Source organism: Oreochromis aureus, linkage group 8 (genome assembly GCF_013358895.1).
Source record: "Oreochromis aureus strain Israel breed Guangdong linkage group 8, ZZ_aureus, whole genome shotgun sequence".
NCBI lineage: Eukaryota > Metazoa > Chordata > Actinopteri > Cichliformes > Cichlidae > Oreochromis > Oreochromis aureus.
The window spans coordinates 17,171,120-17,188,638 of NC_052949.1; the positions used below are offsets into that span (position 1 = coordinate 17,171,120).

The following is a 17,519-nucleotide window of genomic DNA, read 5'->3' on the forward strand; positions in this document are numbered from 1 at the left end:
TCTTTTGGATGCTCATATTAAATATGGCCAAAGTTGCACATAATGAGATCAGCGAATGTGTAAGCAATCCCTGCGAGCCCAAAGCTCAGACTTCAGGCTCCTCTAGACTCGATTTAGTCCGACAAGTCATTACCACCCTCTCACACAGAGAGCAGATATCCTCAATATATTCATCTCAGGCACACAACCCTGTCTCTGAGCACAGCAGCACCATCCAGCTGCCTCTGTTTGCACGGGGCAGTCCATCAGAAGAAACTTGACATGAAGGAAGGGTGGCCCTTAAAGTGAGAGCAGCTGAAAGCAGAGCAGTGCCTGAACTCTGAGTCATGCAAAGCTAATCCAGCAGAAGAACCAAAAATCTGGAGCTAAAAATGAGCAGCATACTGCTAGTAGATACAGACATTTAAACACAGTTCTCTGTCTTAATATTTCAAGAGGCTGGCCCAGTTGCTGTTCTTGTTCATGAATGATTTTTGAAGAAGAAATAGTGAGCATCCACTAGTAACCACTTCTTAAAGAGTGTTAAAAACAAAACCTCAGGAGGAAATAATGAGGGATATTTTTGCTTTGATTTCATTGAAGTCATCTGAGGCTTATGTTCTCTCTACTGGCGGTCATGCAGTGCAGTGTTTCCTTCTGGCTCGAGGCCTCTCCCTTCAGCATTTTGCTCTTCCTGCTGTCTTTGCACTCTGCTGCCTGACAACAGCAGGCGCTCTCCATCCCAGCAGCTTACACGCCATCACAGCACTGAGGACTATACCAACACTTCCCCCACCCTCCCCCCCAACTACCCTCCTTTTCCTTTTTTTTTTCCACTAATGCAAAAACACAGTCTCTCCTTAAAGGCTTAGCTCTCCTTTCACTCACTTTTGACGCCCCCTTTATTCTGCACAGCCGCCGATGCTGTTTATCCCTCCAAAGCAACACTGAAAACAGGTCACATGCATTGTGTCTTTATTATAAATGTGCTGCAGAAGTATAATATTCCAAGTGTCAGCTTATCTTTGCAATTTGAAACTTCCATCATCATACATTACAAAAAAATAAATAAACAAACAAAAAGAAAACAGAACATGCCAATAACCACAAAGATCATAGAAGCCTGGTGGGAATACAGTGACTGTCTGGAGGGTATCCAACAGCTTCAGCGCCTACATCAGATCTTAACTACTTAAAGGTAACTCATATCCACTGGAGGATTAGCACAATATCTGCAGAGTACATCAACTGTAGATTACAATCAGTAAATTTACATTATTAACAAAGGGGGGGAGGGGATGTGTATATATATGCCGCAGTTATCTCTACAGAAAACTGTCTGCAGGGCCAGAACTCGTGATGAGACCCTTGAAGTCGCGGCATTGGAAAATCTGGGACACGACAAAATAAAGTTTTTAATCACTTCATCGATTAAATCACAGTGAAAACCACAGGTAGATAAAGATTAGAGGTTAGCGAAGGATACACAGGAGATATTAGAACAATGATAACAAACCCGGCTTTTAAAATGATGTTCTTCACACTAAAATGCTACCACACTGCTACTTCAGAGCCCTCGCCCATGTCTGATCTAGTGTTTCACAAACAACTACAACGAAAAGGTGCTGACTCATCCAGGTGGGAATCAACGACTGAGGGTTTTTTTTTTTATTTTTCTTCTTTTTTTAAGGATAATATAAGAACAATCTGTCTGCTTTCAAAGCTCGGGCTACCTGAGGCTACAGCCGCATCTTTGACTAAACAATCACAAGCTATTTAATTTGTTAACCAAATAGTGATGCCCGCACTGCCTTACAGCTGCCGCTCCGCTGCGGCACAGCACTTCCAGAGTTTCAAAATCAGTCCCTTACAAAGATTATCAAAAGACAGATGGTGCGGCATCACTGACTTCCCTGTAAAGTCGGTGTGTTTTGTTTAAGCTTTAATCGCTACAGCGTGACTTTGTTTTTTCCTCCTTTCTCCAGCTCACAGTGGTTGCAGGTGTCGAGCAGATACACAGTATAGTTGCACAGAGCGAAAGCACATCTCATTGCTTCCCTCCACAGCAACTCTGGTGAGAAGTGAGGTCTTTGCAAAGCAAGAAACTTTTTTTTTTATCCCCCTGCTCTAAATTCTTTTATTTGGCACATATTTCCTCCTCGCTGTGTCGACTGTGCCTCCGTAATCCCCTTTTCCGTTTTAGCACCCATGGCTTGGTAAGCCCCCCTTTCATCCTCCTTTAGCCGGCCCGTACGCTCAAACACAAGATATCATGGAGTCATTTTGAGCCACGGAGGAAGAGACAGTCTGAAACAAGGGGACATAACTGGGATTCAAAGGGTTTCCTCTCTGCTGCGCGTATGAGTTCATGTGCGCAACACAAAATCCCGGAGCCTCTCCGTGCATTTGAGGGGGATTTAACCAGAGAGGTCATTTTTTCTTGGGAAGTTGAGAGGCGATCCCTCCGCTGCTCTCTAGTCCACCAGTTTGGAGGCTTGTGATGAGATCTCTTCAAGAGTTTGAGTGTCTCTGTGTTGGAAATCATTCCAAACGTGTTGGCCGGAATATGAAGGAACTGATTAAAGTCTGTCTGTTCCCTTCTCTCCAATCTAACATCCCATGGACACCTCCCCTCACACCCTCCCCAGATTTAGAGTAGCAGCATTTGCATATTTTATTCTCTTCCATTAGCAAAAAAGAAAAAAGGAAAAGAAAACAGGGGGGCAGGAGGGGGATTTATATTGATTACAGAAATATAAGTAAGCGCTGTATATCGCAGGGAGGTGGGGGGCAAGGGGGTGTGGGGCACATTTGTCACACATCCAGGAAATGACTAGGCAGGTAAAGATGGTGGTGCAGGTGCGGGGCCAGACGGTCTGTTGCCTTATCCGGTTTCATCCTGGGATGAAACTCAGGGTTTCACATTTACTAAAAAAAGAAAAGGAAGCGTATTAGTCAGAGCTTTATATTCTGCAACTTCATATGGATGTATAAACTTTCACAGACCACTGAGGACAGTTACATAATGAGAGAAGAAGAAAAAACAAGGATTGCCAAATCCCAGCGCTCTTCAACTTAAGTTGAAGTTGAGTCTACAGTTGTTCTTCCAGTCATTGAGCTAATTAGCACATCTCTTGGCTTAATGAGACCCAACAGGCTGCAACTGGGCGCGCTCAGAAATAAAGCAGAAATAAGTGTAATCTGAAGTGAAAAGGCATGATTGAGAATGACTAAACTGCACGTGTCTAAATGTAGAAGAACAGCAAAACAAAAGATAAGACAGAGGCTAGTCCCTTTCTTTGCAAGTCACTGAAATAATCACTGATCTGTTATCAGAATCCTTTTTATTTGCAAACGTACAATAAAAAGCACATTTGTCCAGCTCTCGAGCAGGTCAGCGGCTCACGAGCTGGGCATACAGTGGTCATACATGTGGTACAGAATCAACAAGGCTTCACATTTTGTACAAGCAGAGAGGGCAAGGCGTGAAAACAAGACAGTGGACTACACACGTCACTCTACAGATACACACACGGCAAAACCGAGGCATGCGGTCAGTTACAGCTGTAGGCCACCCGTGCAAACATGGAGGAACACGTCAGAAAATGTAGATCTGCGTCTGCTTCGGGAGGGCTTAATATGTTCTGATCTCTGTGCAGCGGCGACATGGTTTCTAAAGGCTAAAGTGCTGCAGTGTATAAAGCCACGTGCAGGCATTGGGGCTAGCGCTCTACTGTGCAAACACAGATAGTAATAATATCAGTGATTAAGGTCAGACTGTGCCAACAGAGCTGAATATATTATGCTACTATGATGGGATACATGGTGACAACAGCAGGTTGTGGAAGCTGCGACACATCCTTCAGTAATTCACGAGACGAGAGGAGAGTTCGCAGGAAAGAAGCGGCTCAGCAACACAGGAGGTTAAAAAGGAGAGGTTAGGGGGGGTTTAAAGGTCAGATTTGGGACACTCACTGGCCAGGTTGACAATGCAGGCGATGATAATGACCGTCCCTCCTACTAGTGAGACCACGGAGAGCATCTTGGCCACGCGTCCCAGACGCACGGCGCCGTCCAGATTTCCCTGCTCCAGACTGTTCTTGGACTGAGGGAGAAGATCAAAGCGTCTGTTAGCATCAGCGTGATTAAAAAAGATAAACTCCAAAAACCAAACACACACACACAAATCCTGCTCTCACCATGATGGAGTAGACAAATCCAACAATGTTGATGGGCCAGACTGGGCAGAAGCAGGCCAGCACAGAGAGGAGGAGGTAGTCTTTGACCTTGGAGCGGTCCAACGGTGGGTTGGTGGCGATGCTGGAGTGGCGAGAAAGCGACGGCCTGGGCGAGAAGGCGGTGTAGCCGATGGAGCTCGCCCTGCTCCCCTTCCTGGTCTTGCCGTGATGAGGGTAAGAGATGGAGTGCTGTCTTCTGGGAGGAGAGGAGACAACTGAAGAGGTGCTGTTCTCCTCGGACACTGAGTGGATCCCGTTACCTGCGTGTGAAGGATGAAGAGGACGAAGAGGTAAAACATGATTGCTTGCACGCCTCCCGTGCTCTCCCGGGAGTTCATCCACGCGCAGGAATTTGACTTTCCCCCAGCGAGCTGACTAAGCAGCTGCCCGACCCTGCCTCGCTATGAGGTCAAACTCAAGTCACTCACCGTTCTTCAGCTTCTCGTTGATGACTATGACGAGCTCTCCTTTGGATTTGCTGCGGGCGGGCCTGGTGCCAGCCGGGCTGCTGCTGCTGCTGCTGCTGTGGATGAGCTCTTCGCCTCTGACTGGCGGGCACAACTCAGAGACGGGGGCCTGGCTCGACAGGGAGCCGTCCTGGTCCAGAAGCGATGGTTGTTCTTCCACAGGCCAAAGGCCGGGGGCGGGCATCATGTTCACAGCCATGCTGACAGAAAGAGAAGCCCGTGTTCGTGGTCCGGTCCTGCACGTGTGCCGTCTGTAGTTACACCTGGGGGCAAGAAAGTGGTTTTAAACACATTCATAAACAAAAGCTGTTCCTTCCCATCTGCTTCGGGACTGTGCAAAAATCACTGCAGTGGAGAAGAGGGCAGACAGATGGGGCAAGAGTATTTTCTTCTATTTAAACGATTTATTTTATCAAATATTTATGCCAATTTTTGCCATTTGAGGACAGCAAAATAATAGCAAGTCTATAGATGTTGAGTTCTTGGTCACAGTCTCAACTCAACAGAAAGCAGCTATAGGAAAGTAGGGCATAGTATTAAATGAGCCAAGAATGACCTGATAGTGATTAAACGGTGCCTTTATGGTTGGGTTTTTTCCCCCCTACAATTTATTTAGCAAAACTACATGTTTAAATCAGTTTACAGATGCTAGAGAGCAGCGCTGCCTCCCTGAAATCAAATATTTATACGGCTGGCAGGGGACTTCTAACTAGCAGTTTTCATACAGCCCATAAACACATCCCGTTTCAGCAGATTTTAGAGTGGATGTGGGCTCAATATCACCCATAAGCCTCTTTATAATCCCCTTTTGAACGTCAGATGACATCTCACGTTTGATCACTGCTCACAGCTGCTGAAGGATGGATGAGCAAAACACGGTGAACTGTAAATAAGGCCTCCAAGACTCGCTTTCTCAGGTAACAAAAAGCAAGTCAACAAAAAGGAGGAGCGGAAAAAAACAGGTATGGCAGATGGAGACAGCTTTCCTGCCTCGGTCTCCGTGCAGGTGTGTACATAGCTTTATTTCACCGTGTGTACACAACCGCTCACCGACATATGGTGGCCGGTTTTGCCGGGCGCAGAACAAAAGCTAGAGGACACAGCGGTAAAAAGGTTGAGGACAAAGGGGGGGAGAAAACTCGGATAGAGGCCAACAGGGAGGGAGGGAGGCTGCTCGTTAATTAGCCTGCCGCTGATGGGTTGGATTCAGTGGATGTGCGCTGCTAAACCGCACCGATAAGCAGGAAAAACACATGCACTGGATTCACAGGAAATGACTGGAATACACAAACAGCCATTTGTGTATCTCACTCATCCATCAATCCATCCAAGGGAAAACTAAAATCAAACTGACCTTTGTTTCCTTCCCTTTTTTTAATCCAGCGCTTGCCTCGTCGTCATCACATCGCTGGATTGTGCATCGTGGTAACCTCACTCCCAGGTGGGAAAAACACAACAAAAACAGTCAGACGTGACCAAACATCTCCTCCAGAGCGCAGAGGGTTTCTAGACGTGCTCCGTTTAAAAGCCCGATCATATGATTTATGTCCAGTGAAAGCTGAGGCAGGGAAAAAACAGAAAGCGGTGGGGCTGGTGTAGCCTTGCGCCAGCGCAGTGAGCTGGGATGGATGGAGTCTCCTGGATATCAGGGTGGTTCAGAGGAGGGGTGGGCGTGTGTGTGCGTGTAATGAAAAGTGAAATCAACCAGAGTACGTGCTGTGCGAGGAAGAGAAAAGGTGTGTGTGAGAGATGTGATGTAGGGGGCGGTGGTTTATAGCATCCACCTACCGCCGGTGTTAAACTGTGACCTGCTGTCTGTGCGATGCTAATTAGCCTAATTATGTGTTCACACAGAGAAACCGTCGATAAGGCGGTGGAGCGTCACATCACACAGTTCAGGGTAGGAGACACTGGAGCTCAGGCGAAGGTGACCATAAGTTATTTACCGACGTCAAATAAATACACAAGCATCCAATAACGTGATATGGGAGGTTTATTAAAAAGGACACGCCACCAGCTGGGCACAGCAGACACTACATAAACACAATGACACCAAGCATTAAAAAAAAAAAAAAAAAGAGGAAGAAAAAAAAAAAAGGAAAAAAAAAAGGTGGCTTCAGATAAAAAATAAAGTATGTACACGATTTATATTTAAAAACCAGAAAATCATTTCCCCATGGCACTCACGATGTTCGCCTGCAAATAGAAGAAAAGAACGATGAATACAAAACAAGAGAAGCAGAATATCAATCATATGCTCAGTTATGGAAGGATTATAATTATTTTGGTTAATATTAGGAGCAGAAAACTTGTTTTTGTAACCAAAACTGATTTTTATTTAATGTTTAACACATTAATAAACTCTAATGAAGGTGGCATTGCCAGATGTGAATTGAACCTAGCTCTCCACAGGGAGTGTGCAAAATTAAAGCAAAATCACTGAAACAGAAGGCAGTACAATAATCTCCATCTCAATTATCCCATTTTAATAATTGATGAGGACAGAATTGTAAATCACAGTAAAACTCCATTAGTTGCACAGCCTTACTGTCAGTAATACTTTATTACTACGATTGAAAGCGTCTGCTGCTAAGCTAAAAGTGATCATACTCATGTTTTAGCAGGTTTGTCAACCCCTGCTAGCTCAAAATCAGCTGATGGGAATGCTTTTATTTTGGAGGGTTTTAGAGGTGCTTCTAAGAAACTGAAGCAATCCACCAAAAAGCAGAGTGGCAGAAGATAACCACTTACAATGACAGCAAGAACCTAGCTTACCTTCATGAAGGAGGAAAATCTCTTTTCCGTCATCCCCTCAACTTGTATCAGGTCTTCCACCTGCAGAATAGCAATCATATAGTCTCTGCATGTATTTATATTACAGAAACCACAGTAAATAAGACAGTAATTTGTTTTCCAACCTTTGTGAAGTGACCGTGGATCTCCCTCCAGCCCAGAATGAGCTTCGCCTTCTTGTCACCGATCTGCTGCAGACTTTTCAGCTCTTTCAGGCAGCCTGTGTTCAGAATTTGCAGGATTTTCTGCTTGGACTGATCCACCATCGACTGGTCAAGCTGGGACTCCCAAGCACTCTTTGTGTTGTTCTCTTTACCACCCAGGGACTGATAGAACAAGAAAAGAAAAATAAATGCACAGATATACACCAAGCTGTTAAAACAACATTTTTGCTATCAGACAACACAAGCAATCTACTTTAAATCTGAACGTCCCCGCACTGGTTGGGAGAGGAAGGCAATTTTAACCAAACAAATTTGAGATCCTTTCTGCATCTGTCGAGTCAGATAAACACACTGAAGCTAATGCACGTTGTCAGCTTGTATCTGATGCTTGCAACTCTGCAGATGTGTCAAGTTAAGCACAGCACAGTCGAGGCTCGGTTGCTGACCTCAATCAGGTCTGAACACGTCTCCTCTTTCTTCTTGACGCACACCGACTGCTTTTTGACCACAAGAAGCTGCTGAAGGGGCTGGCGCTGGGACACTGAGGGGCAGAAAACAGCAAAACATTGCATTAGGACAGGATCTTAGACAAATATTATTACTGCATTAAAAAAAACCAAAAACTGCATTTTAAAATGAAAGAGTCAAAATTTTAACATTTGAACCATTTTAAAGCAAAATGCATGCAGGAGGCACTAAGAAAAGTTCTCTGGCTCGCTCTCAGTGTTGCTGAGGGTTGTAAAAATAATTCTCTCTCATCATCATTTGATACATTCTCTGGCTCCAGTATTGTAGATTGAGCTTTTGTATCACATTGCAGCCCATCAATAGCCGCAGTGAATCAACATGACAGAATTAGTGAGTCACTACTCTTTAGTGAAGCACTCAAATAAAGAATTTAGTGAGTCCTCAGTCAAGGTCAGCAGTGTGGGATACCTCTATAGTCTTTAACACTGTAGTCATTTCTTCATGAGGCAAACAATCTATGGAAATTCACTTAGTTACAGTACGATCATCTGCTCTAGGATTTCTAACAGACCTTGCAGTGGTTGGACCACAGCCTGCTGTTTATTGGGTTTTGTGGCATCTGACTGTTTTCTCCGCAGGGCAGTTGTCTTGTTCTCGAAGTCGGGCTCTTGTCCTGTAATCGACTTTTCTCCAGCCAACTGACTGAATAGCATGGCCTTGCTCTCAAGCTCCCTCTGCTTCTCTTTGAGCTCCTGCACAAAAAACAAACAAACAAAGAAGCATAACAAAGGAGACCAAGTACAGCAATCAAATATTGACTGATTAGTAAACATCTGACCAGATCATCAACTGCTGAAATGTATGCAAAGTAAAACTGTGACAGCAAGGGCAGAAAAGGGGGGCCAACGTTACAGCCTTTCCAACTTGATATTTCCATGTATGCATGCATGAAGATGTCAATTTATAAAAAAGGACAGCAGATGACGGTTTGTATCTCTCCCATAGTAATCCCACAAAGCCCAGGTGTTGCTAGTGGGACTGTTGCAAGAGAGAATTAGTTTCAGCACCAGCTACCAAATCCTGGCCTACTGCTCAGAGACCACGACCTGCTTAAGATGCTGTCTCACTGTCCTCTCGATAGCACTGCTTAGAGCAACTCTAAACTAAACAGCATTCTTCAAGTTAGCCATCCATGTGGACAAGCTCAGGCTTTGATGTAGGTGTGCGTTTTCACCTTGATCTCTTTAAGCATGGCCAGTCTCTCTTTGTCCTGGGAGCTCATCGTTCTCTTCTCCAAAGCTATTAGTCTACCCATCAGTGACTGGTCTGACGAACTGAAGAGGCAGACAAACAAATCATATCAGACAAAGAGAGGCTGAAAAATGGGGCAGACAGTACGATCGGGGCTTTGAAACAAGTCAGGTATCAAAAAGTCATGTTTACAGGCATTCCAGACACACCTACACACAACAGCATTTTTCTCCATCACAAAGCCTTTCAATTCAGTCAGACATCATAATACAAGCCAAACAAATAATCAGTCTGGTCTATAACCTGTGGTTACGTGTAGCGGGCGAGGAACCATCGTGTTCGGATTTCTTCTCCTCTTTATGCTTCTTCTTCTGTGGCTCAGTGCCAGACCCCCCTGTCTCTCGTTCCTCTCTGGACCGCTTCACTGGAGACGAAGGCAGATGGAAAATTAACAGTTTAGTATTCAGTGCACTGTAGCAACGGTGTCTGTGGGGGCTCTCTAGAGTGTAAAGCAACTCAGACAAAAATGGCACAGCATCAGTCAAAGCTGCATTGCAGTGCTTGAATTAAAGCCAACAGCAGCAGGTAAACATGAGGACCATCTTTGAGAGAGTGCAGTAGGAAAGACAGAACATCAGAACGGCAAAAATGCAAGTGGAGCACCAGTTTTACAAAAAAACAAAAATAAGCATCCATCTGAGCCAGACTGCTGGGTCAGATGGATGCTTACTGTTAGCTGTTTACTGTTAGCCACCATCCTCTGGGATGTGACATGGGTGCCCCCTGTTGGCCTTTGGCTCAAATCGTGACAAGACTCTTCCTCTTTCCCAATAAAAATGCCTTTTTATACTTTAGTGTCCCATGACTGAAAAAAGTGAGTGCTTTTCTCACCCAGTTTCACTCACCTGGCAGCACAGGCACAGCCACAGTTTCACGGGTGAAGGGTTTGTTCACAATGAGCTTGGATTTGGCCGCAAAGTTGAGTGCACTGAAGGTGTCAAAATAATATTTGTACTCTGGTGCAATATTGGTGATCATGACGGAGTGTGCCGAGCCTCCCAGAGAGTCCTGCAGAAGCCGTGTCAGTTTACTGTCCCTGTACGGCACGCGCACCGAAGTGCCTGAGTTTAGAGAGTCCACAACTTTGCTGAGTGTGAAGAGAGACAGGTTGATGGCACCGCTCTCCTTCAGACGGATGCCCTGGTTGCCGGTGCGGCGGTTGTCCTCTGAGCCAGCCAAATCGACCAAGTACAGTTTGCCTGTCTGTTGTCTGTGGGGAAGTTGCTGCTGAGTCCGTACAACCTATGTCATTGCAGAGATTAAGAACAGAAAAGCAGCAGCGGCACAGAAGTCAGGCAAGAAAAACAAGGAGGTGGTGAAGAGTCATGGGGTGAAAGGAGAAGAAAAAAGAAAAAAAGAAAAAGAGGATTACATTTTATGAAAAAGCATGACAATAAAGGGAAAAAAAACAACGAATAAATGAAGAAAAAGGACAGCAGATAATGCTTTGTGTTTCTCTCCCATAGTAATCCCAGGAAGCACAGAAGTTGCTAGTGGGACTGTTGCAAAAGAGAATTGATTTCAGCACCAGCTACCAAATCCTGGCCTACTGCTCAGAGACCACGACCTGCTTAAGATGCTGTCTGGCTGTCCATTTGACACTAACGAATAAAGTAGTTCAATAAACTACACCAAGACCATCAAACCTTAATGAGAAGGATAGCGTGGCTGCGGCTGGAACGCTGGTTTAGCTTAGTAGAAGCTGTAGTACGGTTGAGCGTCGCAGGGACAAAGTGTTTGTCAAAATCTGCGAAGTTGGTCATGTTCATATGTGTCAGGCCAGGGATAAGGATGTTCTTGTCTTTGTCCTCTCTGATGGGTAAATCCTGGGAGTTTGGCGACAGAAGATCAAGCACCTGAGAGAACAAGAAAGGAAAGCGGTAATTGATGAATGATGCACACTAAAAGAAAAAAAAGGTACATTTAAAGGTTCAGAGGACATGCTGTGGAAAATGCAGCTAGAAGCTTTTGCAGTAAATTCAAGAAGACTGGAGGTTAAAAAGCTATGTGCGCCCCCCTTGTTTTATTAAATCATGCTGAGGCCCAGTGATCTGAAACTGAATGGGTAGGCTGAAGATGTTTTCACACATGAAATTTTAGGTAAACCAATTCAGATATTTTCCACATTTGTTCATTTTGACATGTAGCGCAACAGGAAATAAGTCTGCTTCAAAAGGTTTCATACTACGAGATGTAGTGGATGGTGTCTACAAAAGGGAACTGCATGAATATAGCAGGTAAGAGCTGTCCAATCTGACACTGCACTGAGTTTTTATTAGAGAGCTGGCAGGTTAAAGGCTGGCTAACATCCCATCCGACTGCGTCAGATATCTGCATTCTCACATACAGCTCTGCTGGGTGGGGCCAAGACTACCCTGCATGTGCCAAAACATCTTAGTTTGGACTACACCATCTGCATAATAATATTGTTGGCTTAAATTTGCAGAATTAAGGGAGTCAGTTTTTGGTCAATATAAAATCTTCTATGGGTATTAATAGAATTTCTAGAGAATTATCCATTAGAAACGGAAATATTTCCACTTTTAAAATGAACATAAAGGCAGTTTTATTTTCAATACAGGGTTTTAATCAGGTATTAAAGATTGACCACACTATAAGTTTCACTTGCTAAAGTGACATAACAGGGAAATTCATAGAGTTCTGTCAATTAAGGTAACCAAGATTCAATACCTCAGCTGTTTGGAGACATTTGAGGCTATTTTACAACCTTTGGAACAAGTAAGTACCAAAAGTTCATTTGATCCATTTAAATCTAGAAAAAAACAAAACAACAACAACCACGAATCCCCCCCAGTGCCCTATAATGCTAAAAAAAACGCAGAAACACACTTCTTAAGAGTAAAGACAATGTTTTCTAACACCTCAACTTGAACGACCACCATCTAGATTACTTTACTTAATCATGAACAGAAAGTCACAAGTAATTGTACGCTGTGTCTACTTAAACAACCAAACCTTCTCATTGTAAATTTCCAAATACGACATGCCAATGCTGTAGTCCCATCCATCACTCTCATCCTTGGCTTTCACTAGCTTGAAGACCTCACGAACAGCTCGGGGAATCACACCCGGCTGCTCTGAACTCCCCAGCATAGTGTGGGTCTTACCTGTGAAAGAGGATGCAAAAGCCTAGAGTTAGAAAAGGGTCTCTTTGGGGAGCCAAAATATCTATAAACAAAATGAGAAAAATCATTGTGACCTCTCTCAAGTCTTAACAGCTTAATTTATAAATGCATGTGCACAGCTAATATACACGTTTCTTGAAACCCTGTAGACTGTGCTTCAACATACCAGCTCCTGTTGGTCCATAAGCAAACACACTGGCATTCTGTCCGTTCAAGATGTGCGGCAGAATGGGCTTCACTGATGAGAGGAAAACTTCTTGCTGTGTCGTTTGTTCACCATGAAAAACGTCGAAGCTAAAAACAACAACAACCACAGCTCTCTTAATATTTACAGCTAGACAATCACTGAAATCTTTACCGACATACATATATACATAACAGATTATTATGAAGGCACTGACTGGTATTTAACAGTTTCTGTGGCGTTCCTCCAGTTGATTATCTCCAGGTTTTGAGAGTCCAGGCCTCTTACACACGGTCCCTCGCTTTTCTCGTCTTCTTTGTTCATATAGGGTCGCAGACGAACAGCTACGCGGACCCTGGATGTCTTCTTGTTTCCTCCATCTGATACCGCCACACGCGTCGCCATTATTGCGCTTCCACAAAGAAAGGCCCGAATAAAGTACAAAAAAAATAAAAATAAGCTAACTAGTTAGCCACGAACGTGCTTGAAAAAGACAGTTTGTTTATAACAGCACTGCATGAAAACGCATGCCACTCAAATGAAACCTCTCCCGATAAGCTGTGTTTTCCTTACTGACGAAAGCCTCTCTCGGCTAATAACAAGCTAAAGCTGGATAGCTCAGTCATAACTTCCCTCGCGAACGGATGCTTCTCGCCTGGCTAATAATAGTCCCAAAGCCGATATTATGAGACTGTCCGAGACAAGCCACACCTTTGTTATGCCCTAAATTGTCCTTCCAGCAACATTTCGGACGCTTGGTTTTAACAATGGCGACCGCGTCCCTTAAAAACTTGAGGAACTAACCGAACACTTTTTCAAATGCAGAGCGCAGAAACCGGAAACGGCCGTAAACCAATCAGAACTCGCACAAATACTGGCGCCTGTTTTACGTCATGCGTCCATATTAATGAGATTTGTGGCTCTTCTGATTACATTTGTCAAGTTTACGCTACACAAACGTACATATACGCACGCTTTAAAAACAACAAGAACAACATGAACAGAAAAGCAAAGGACGCTAATACAAATTTCGCCGTCTGCCCTAAGACCTGCTCGCGCTTGCGCAGTGTGCAGGAAGTCGCGTCGAGCGTAGATCTCCAAACCATTCCCCTCTACTGCTGGAGTGTCCGCTCGTAGTGAGTGTGGATTATCCACATGACGTTGTATCAACGGTGAGGTGAAGCTCCCCCCGCCCCAGCGGTGCAGAGGCTCAGGCAGATCCCTACAGCCAAAATGGCGCTATGTTTACGTCTGTGCATAAGCGTTTGTTATACTTAGTGACTCTCATGGGGAGTTTTTACTGGAAAAGTATTTGACTCAACGTTTTAATCGCTTTCACAGCAGCACTGATCCGGAAGAAGCCGTTAATGACGATTTAAGGCACGTATGTTATTAGCAGACTAACTACTGTTTAAGAAATAGCTGGCGGTTAGGCCTGACGTTAGCTAGCCGCTTGTTTTAGTTGACTATACGTTCACTTATCCTTTAACAAAAGTAAACAGCTACGGCTAAAAGTTATAGCCTCTAAAAAATCCTCTTATCCCACACACTTGTGTATACCTTAAGTTAGTTTCAGCTGCACTAAAATGTTTTCTAGATCTAAATGGCAGGCTTCTGTTCAGCAGATCTGTTGCGAGAAACTTCACCAGCAGGAAGCATGCAAGCTGAGGCCACAGACACCTCACTGAAAGAGGGCATAGAGGTTCTGAACATGAAGGACTCAGAGGAAGCTGCAGAGGGCAAAGAGGACGAGGACAGCACGGAGCAACCGGATACGGAGATGGCAGGGAGCGCAGAGGAGGACGACGCAACAGCCAAGGAGGATACAGGTACAGTACACGCGTAAAGATAGATAGATGCATGCATGGCAGGTGTAGTGAAAGGACGCACAGTAGACAGGAAGTTTCATTATCAGGTTAAAAGTCTTCAGTGTGGACAAGCATGTCCTGTACAGGTAACTAGTGTGAGTAGGAAGTATCACCAAGGACAAATGCACAAGTGTCATGCAGGAGTGTGCAGGAAATACAAGGAAGCAAAGCACAGCTGAAACACGGTCAGTTATCTACCGGTTTATTAGTAGGTACTTACCTTGTCGGCTTCCTAAGTCTTTACATTTTAACAAATTGGCACAAAAGCCAAAATGAGTGAATATATCCACCCATTTTCTTAAATGCTTATTCACCCAGTGTCTGGCGTGGGTGTGGTGCCGGAGTTGGCATTGGTGTGGTACACCCTGAGCCAGTTCTTTGTATGAAAGTTAAAAAGAAAAAGCAAACAGACTGCTGGGACTAGATATAAGCTGTGAGCACCAGTGTTGTGTCCAAAAGTGATTTCTGATGTTTCTGTTTTTAACTGTAATGTATTTGCTCAAACATATATATATATATATATGTATTTGTAGAATATATGGTATATAGACTGTAGTCAACTGGATTTATGATGGGGATGTATATTTAAAGTACAGAAATTAAGTATCTTTTTGAGTCTGCGTCATTATACCTAGATTATCCAATCTAGAGCACTTTAAAAAGCAACATAGTCGTCCAAACTGTTTTCCAGGGTTAAAAGACAGCAATAAAATGCAAAAACCATCTATTAAACAAAACAAAAACAAAAAAACATTTCAAAATATTAATATTATAATCAATCCAATTGTGAACTTTAAGAAAGTTGGAGGTCTTTTAATTTAAAAAAAAATGTAAGTTAAAAAATAGTTTCTATGAAACTATTCAGTAAAGCCAGAATTGCTCAGTATCTGATCCAGCCTTCATTAGAAAAGTCTGTGTTGTTCTGTGCCCCGATGTACTTGATCACTTCAAGTCTTTTGGCTATTTTATCACTTGCAGCAGAGAATATATTACACACGAGAGAAATGTTGGCTCCTGCCATCAATAAATGTCACCACTGATTTCCAATAGTTTTGCTATTTGCACCCCGATGCCCATCAGTGGGTCTGATGTTGATGTTTTGTTGACATATCAGTCCGTCCCTACGTACAGCTTGTCACAGAGAAGTCAAAGCAGTGTGTTTGAAAGATGTTTAAATTGGACCTATTATGTATTGCTTTCTGTCATACATACAGTACTTTTTGCTGTGCTGATTGCTCCTATTAAACATGGCTAAACTTTCACATATTGAGGTCAGTGTATGTACAAGTAATCCCCTTCAAAAGTCCAGCCTACAATCTACACATGGATCTGTCAGTGGAAGCCAATATTCCTTATGTGGTCGCCTCACACATCAGCCACACCGACCTGCTGTTCCGACCTTTTGAGGGGCAGCCAATCAAAACAAAAGCACGTAGCTCTAAACTAAGGGGGAGGAGCTACATCAAAGCCCAGTATAGGGTTAATCCACAATAAAATGTCGCTTCATTATTGTTTTTAAAACAGATTTTAAACTGACTGTGTACGTTTTTTCTCAGATGGGAACACAGATGCAGTGGGAGGAAAGGCGCAGCAGGATGAATCTCAGGCAGACGCAGGGGTGGAGGCTGAAGGTGGAAAACAGAAAGCCGAAGAGGCGGACGGTGACTGGGAGCTTCCGTACAGCGACGAGGAAATGGAGGACCCCAAAAACTGGATGCCTCCTCCCGCAGAGATCAAAAGACTCTATGAGCTCCTCGCTAAAGGGGAGATGCTGGAATTGAACTTTGTGCCCCTTCCTAGAAGGCCCCCCACGCCTGAACAGACCTCCTCGCCCAAAAGAGACGAAGAGGAGGAGGCAGCCAAGGAACGGGAGAGGCAGGAGAGGGAACGCAAGTCAGTGTTGCTTTTCCTTTTGGTCATTTCAGGATTAAGGAGTTTGGTTTGAGTGCTTTTGGTTGTTAACCATGTTTTGTTTTTCAGGCCTCCAACTCCAACTGAGTTTGACTTTGATGAGGAGCAAATGCAAACCACTCCAAAAAATGCCTTCCTAAGCCGACGCAGGACTCCAGGTATGTCACAATCAATTATATGTGGTGTCTCTTTATAATCTGGAGGGTTTTTTTCCTTTTATTAATAATGATTTTTGCCTGTTGTCTCCCAGGATCTTCTGCCCGCTCCTCTGTTAGAAGGGAAGCTCGGCTGGACAAAGTATTGTCAGACATGAAGCGACACCGCAAGATTGAGGAGCACATCATGCGCACAGGAAGAGATCTCTTCAAGAGTGACAAGAAGCTGGAGGAAGCCCTTTCTCCAAACAGCCAGAGGGAGCGGGAGAAGGAGAGGGAACGGGACAGCAACCCCAACACCATCTTCTCACCACGACAGAGGAGATACTGATGGTTTCTTTTGAGACAAAGACTTGCCCAAAGGCATTTAAAGCCAAGCATTTCCCCGAGGCTTTCTAAAAAACTTGAATTTTTTTTAATGTAACAAGTTTTGTATGTTTTATGTGTTTTGTATGATGGCAATAAAAATTTTAACCCTGGAGGACGTCCCTCACCTGTTGTACTCTGAGCGTACTGACAGTTTATTTCGACCTGTGGCTAAATGAATATGATGATATCGTTATGATTCTAAATGATATAATAAAGCTACTTTTGTCTGCTCCCTTGTCACAGGTGGTGGCCACAGTGGGTAGCTCTGCTTTTGTGCCTGAAAAAGTGGACTACATTACAAACTGATTTAACTGATCAGGTCACTTTGACCTTATGAAACACGTTTTTGGCCATAATGCAAGAATTCATATACTAAATGAGACAACTGGTGACAAAGGTATTTCTCCCATATTGGGTTCTCTTTACTGGCTTCCTGGTAAATCCAGAATCCAATTTTAAATTCTTC

At 44.0% G+C, this 17,519-nt stretch overlaps 3 protein-coding genes across 4 annotated transcripts; 1 reads left to right on the forward strand and 2 right to left on the reverse strand.

The window, feature by feature from the left end:
- Positions 1–958: 958 nt before the first annotated feature.
- LOC116327644 (trafficking regulator of GLUT4 1-like) lies at positions 959–6,576 on the reverse strand. Of its 2 annotated transcripts, XM_031749281.2 has the most exons (5): positions 6,039–6,576; positions 4,646–4,947; positions 4,179–4,477; positions 3,955–4,084; positions 959–2,907 (listed from the first exon to the last, which is right to left on the reverse strand). In XM_031749281.2, the coding sequence occupies exons 2-5, from the start codon at positions 4,881–4,883 to the stop codon at positions 2,891–2,893; spliced, it is 684 nt and encodes a 227-aa protein (XP_031605141.1). In that variant the 5' UTR covers positions 4,884–4,947; positions 6,039–6,576; the 3' UTR covers positions 959–2,890. The 2 variants fall into 2 exon arrangements, with proteins under 2 accessions (XP_031605141.1, XP_031605140.1); XM_031749280.2 differs by lacking the exon at positions 959–2,907 and having other exon boundaries at positions 3,305–4,084.
- An 83-nt stretch (positions 6,577–6,659) lies between these two features.
- On the reverse strand, positions 6,660–13,776 carry kif22 (kinesin family member 22). The gene is made up of 12 exons (XM_031749294.2): positions 12,968–13,776; positions 12,733–12,860; positions 12,397–12,548; positions 11,067–11,276; positions 10,266–10,662; positions 9,664–9,784; positions 9,344–9,443; positions 8,681–8,861; positions 8,088–8,182; positions 7,603–7,803; positions 7,460–7,519; positions 6,660–6,880 (listed from the first exon to the last, which is right to left on the reverse strand). Exons 1-12 carry the CDS (start codon positions 13,153–13,155, stop codon positions 6,851–6,853), a joined length of 1,863 nt encoding a protein of 620 aa, XP_031605154.1. The 5' UTR covers positions 13,156–13,776; the 3' UTR covers positions 6,660–6,850.
- A 147-nt stretch (positions 13,777–13,923) lies between these two features.
- pagr1 (PAXIP1 associated glutamate-rich protein 1) lies at positions 13,924–17,186 on the forward strand. Its single transcript, XM_031749273.2, has 5 exons — positions 13,924–14,130; positions 14,376–14,579; positions 16,175–16,511; positions 16,599–16,687; positions 16,780–17,186. The coding sequence occupies exons 2-5, from the start codon at positions 14,408–14,410 to the stop codon at positions 17,013–17,015; spliced, it is 834 nt and encodes a 277-aa protein (XP_031605133.1). The 5' UTR covers positions 13,924–14,130; positions 14,376–14,407; the 3' UTR covers positions 17,016–17,186.
- The last annotated feature ends 333 nt before the right edge of the window (positions 17,187–17,519 follow it).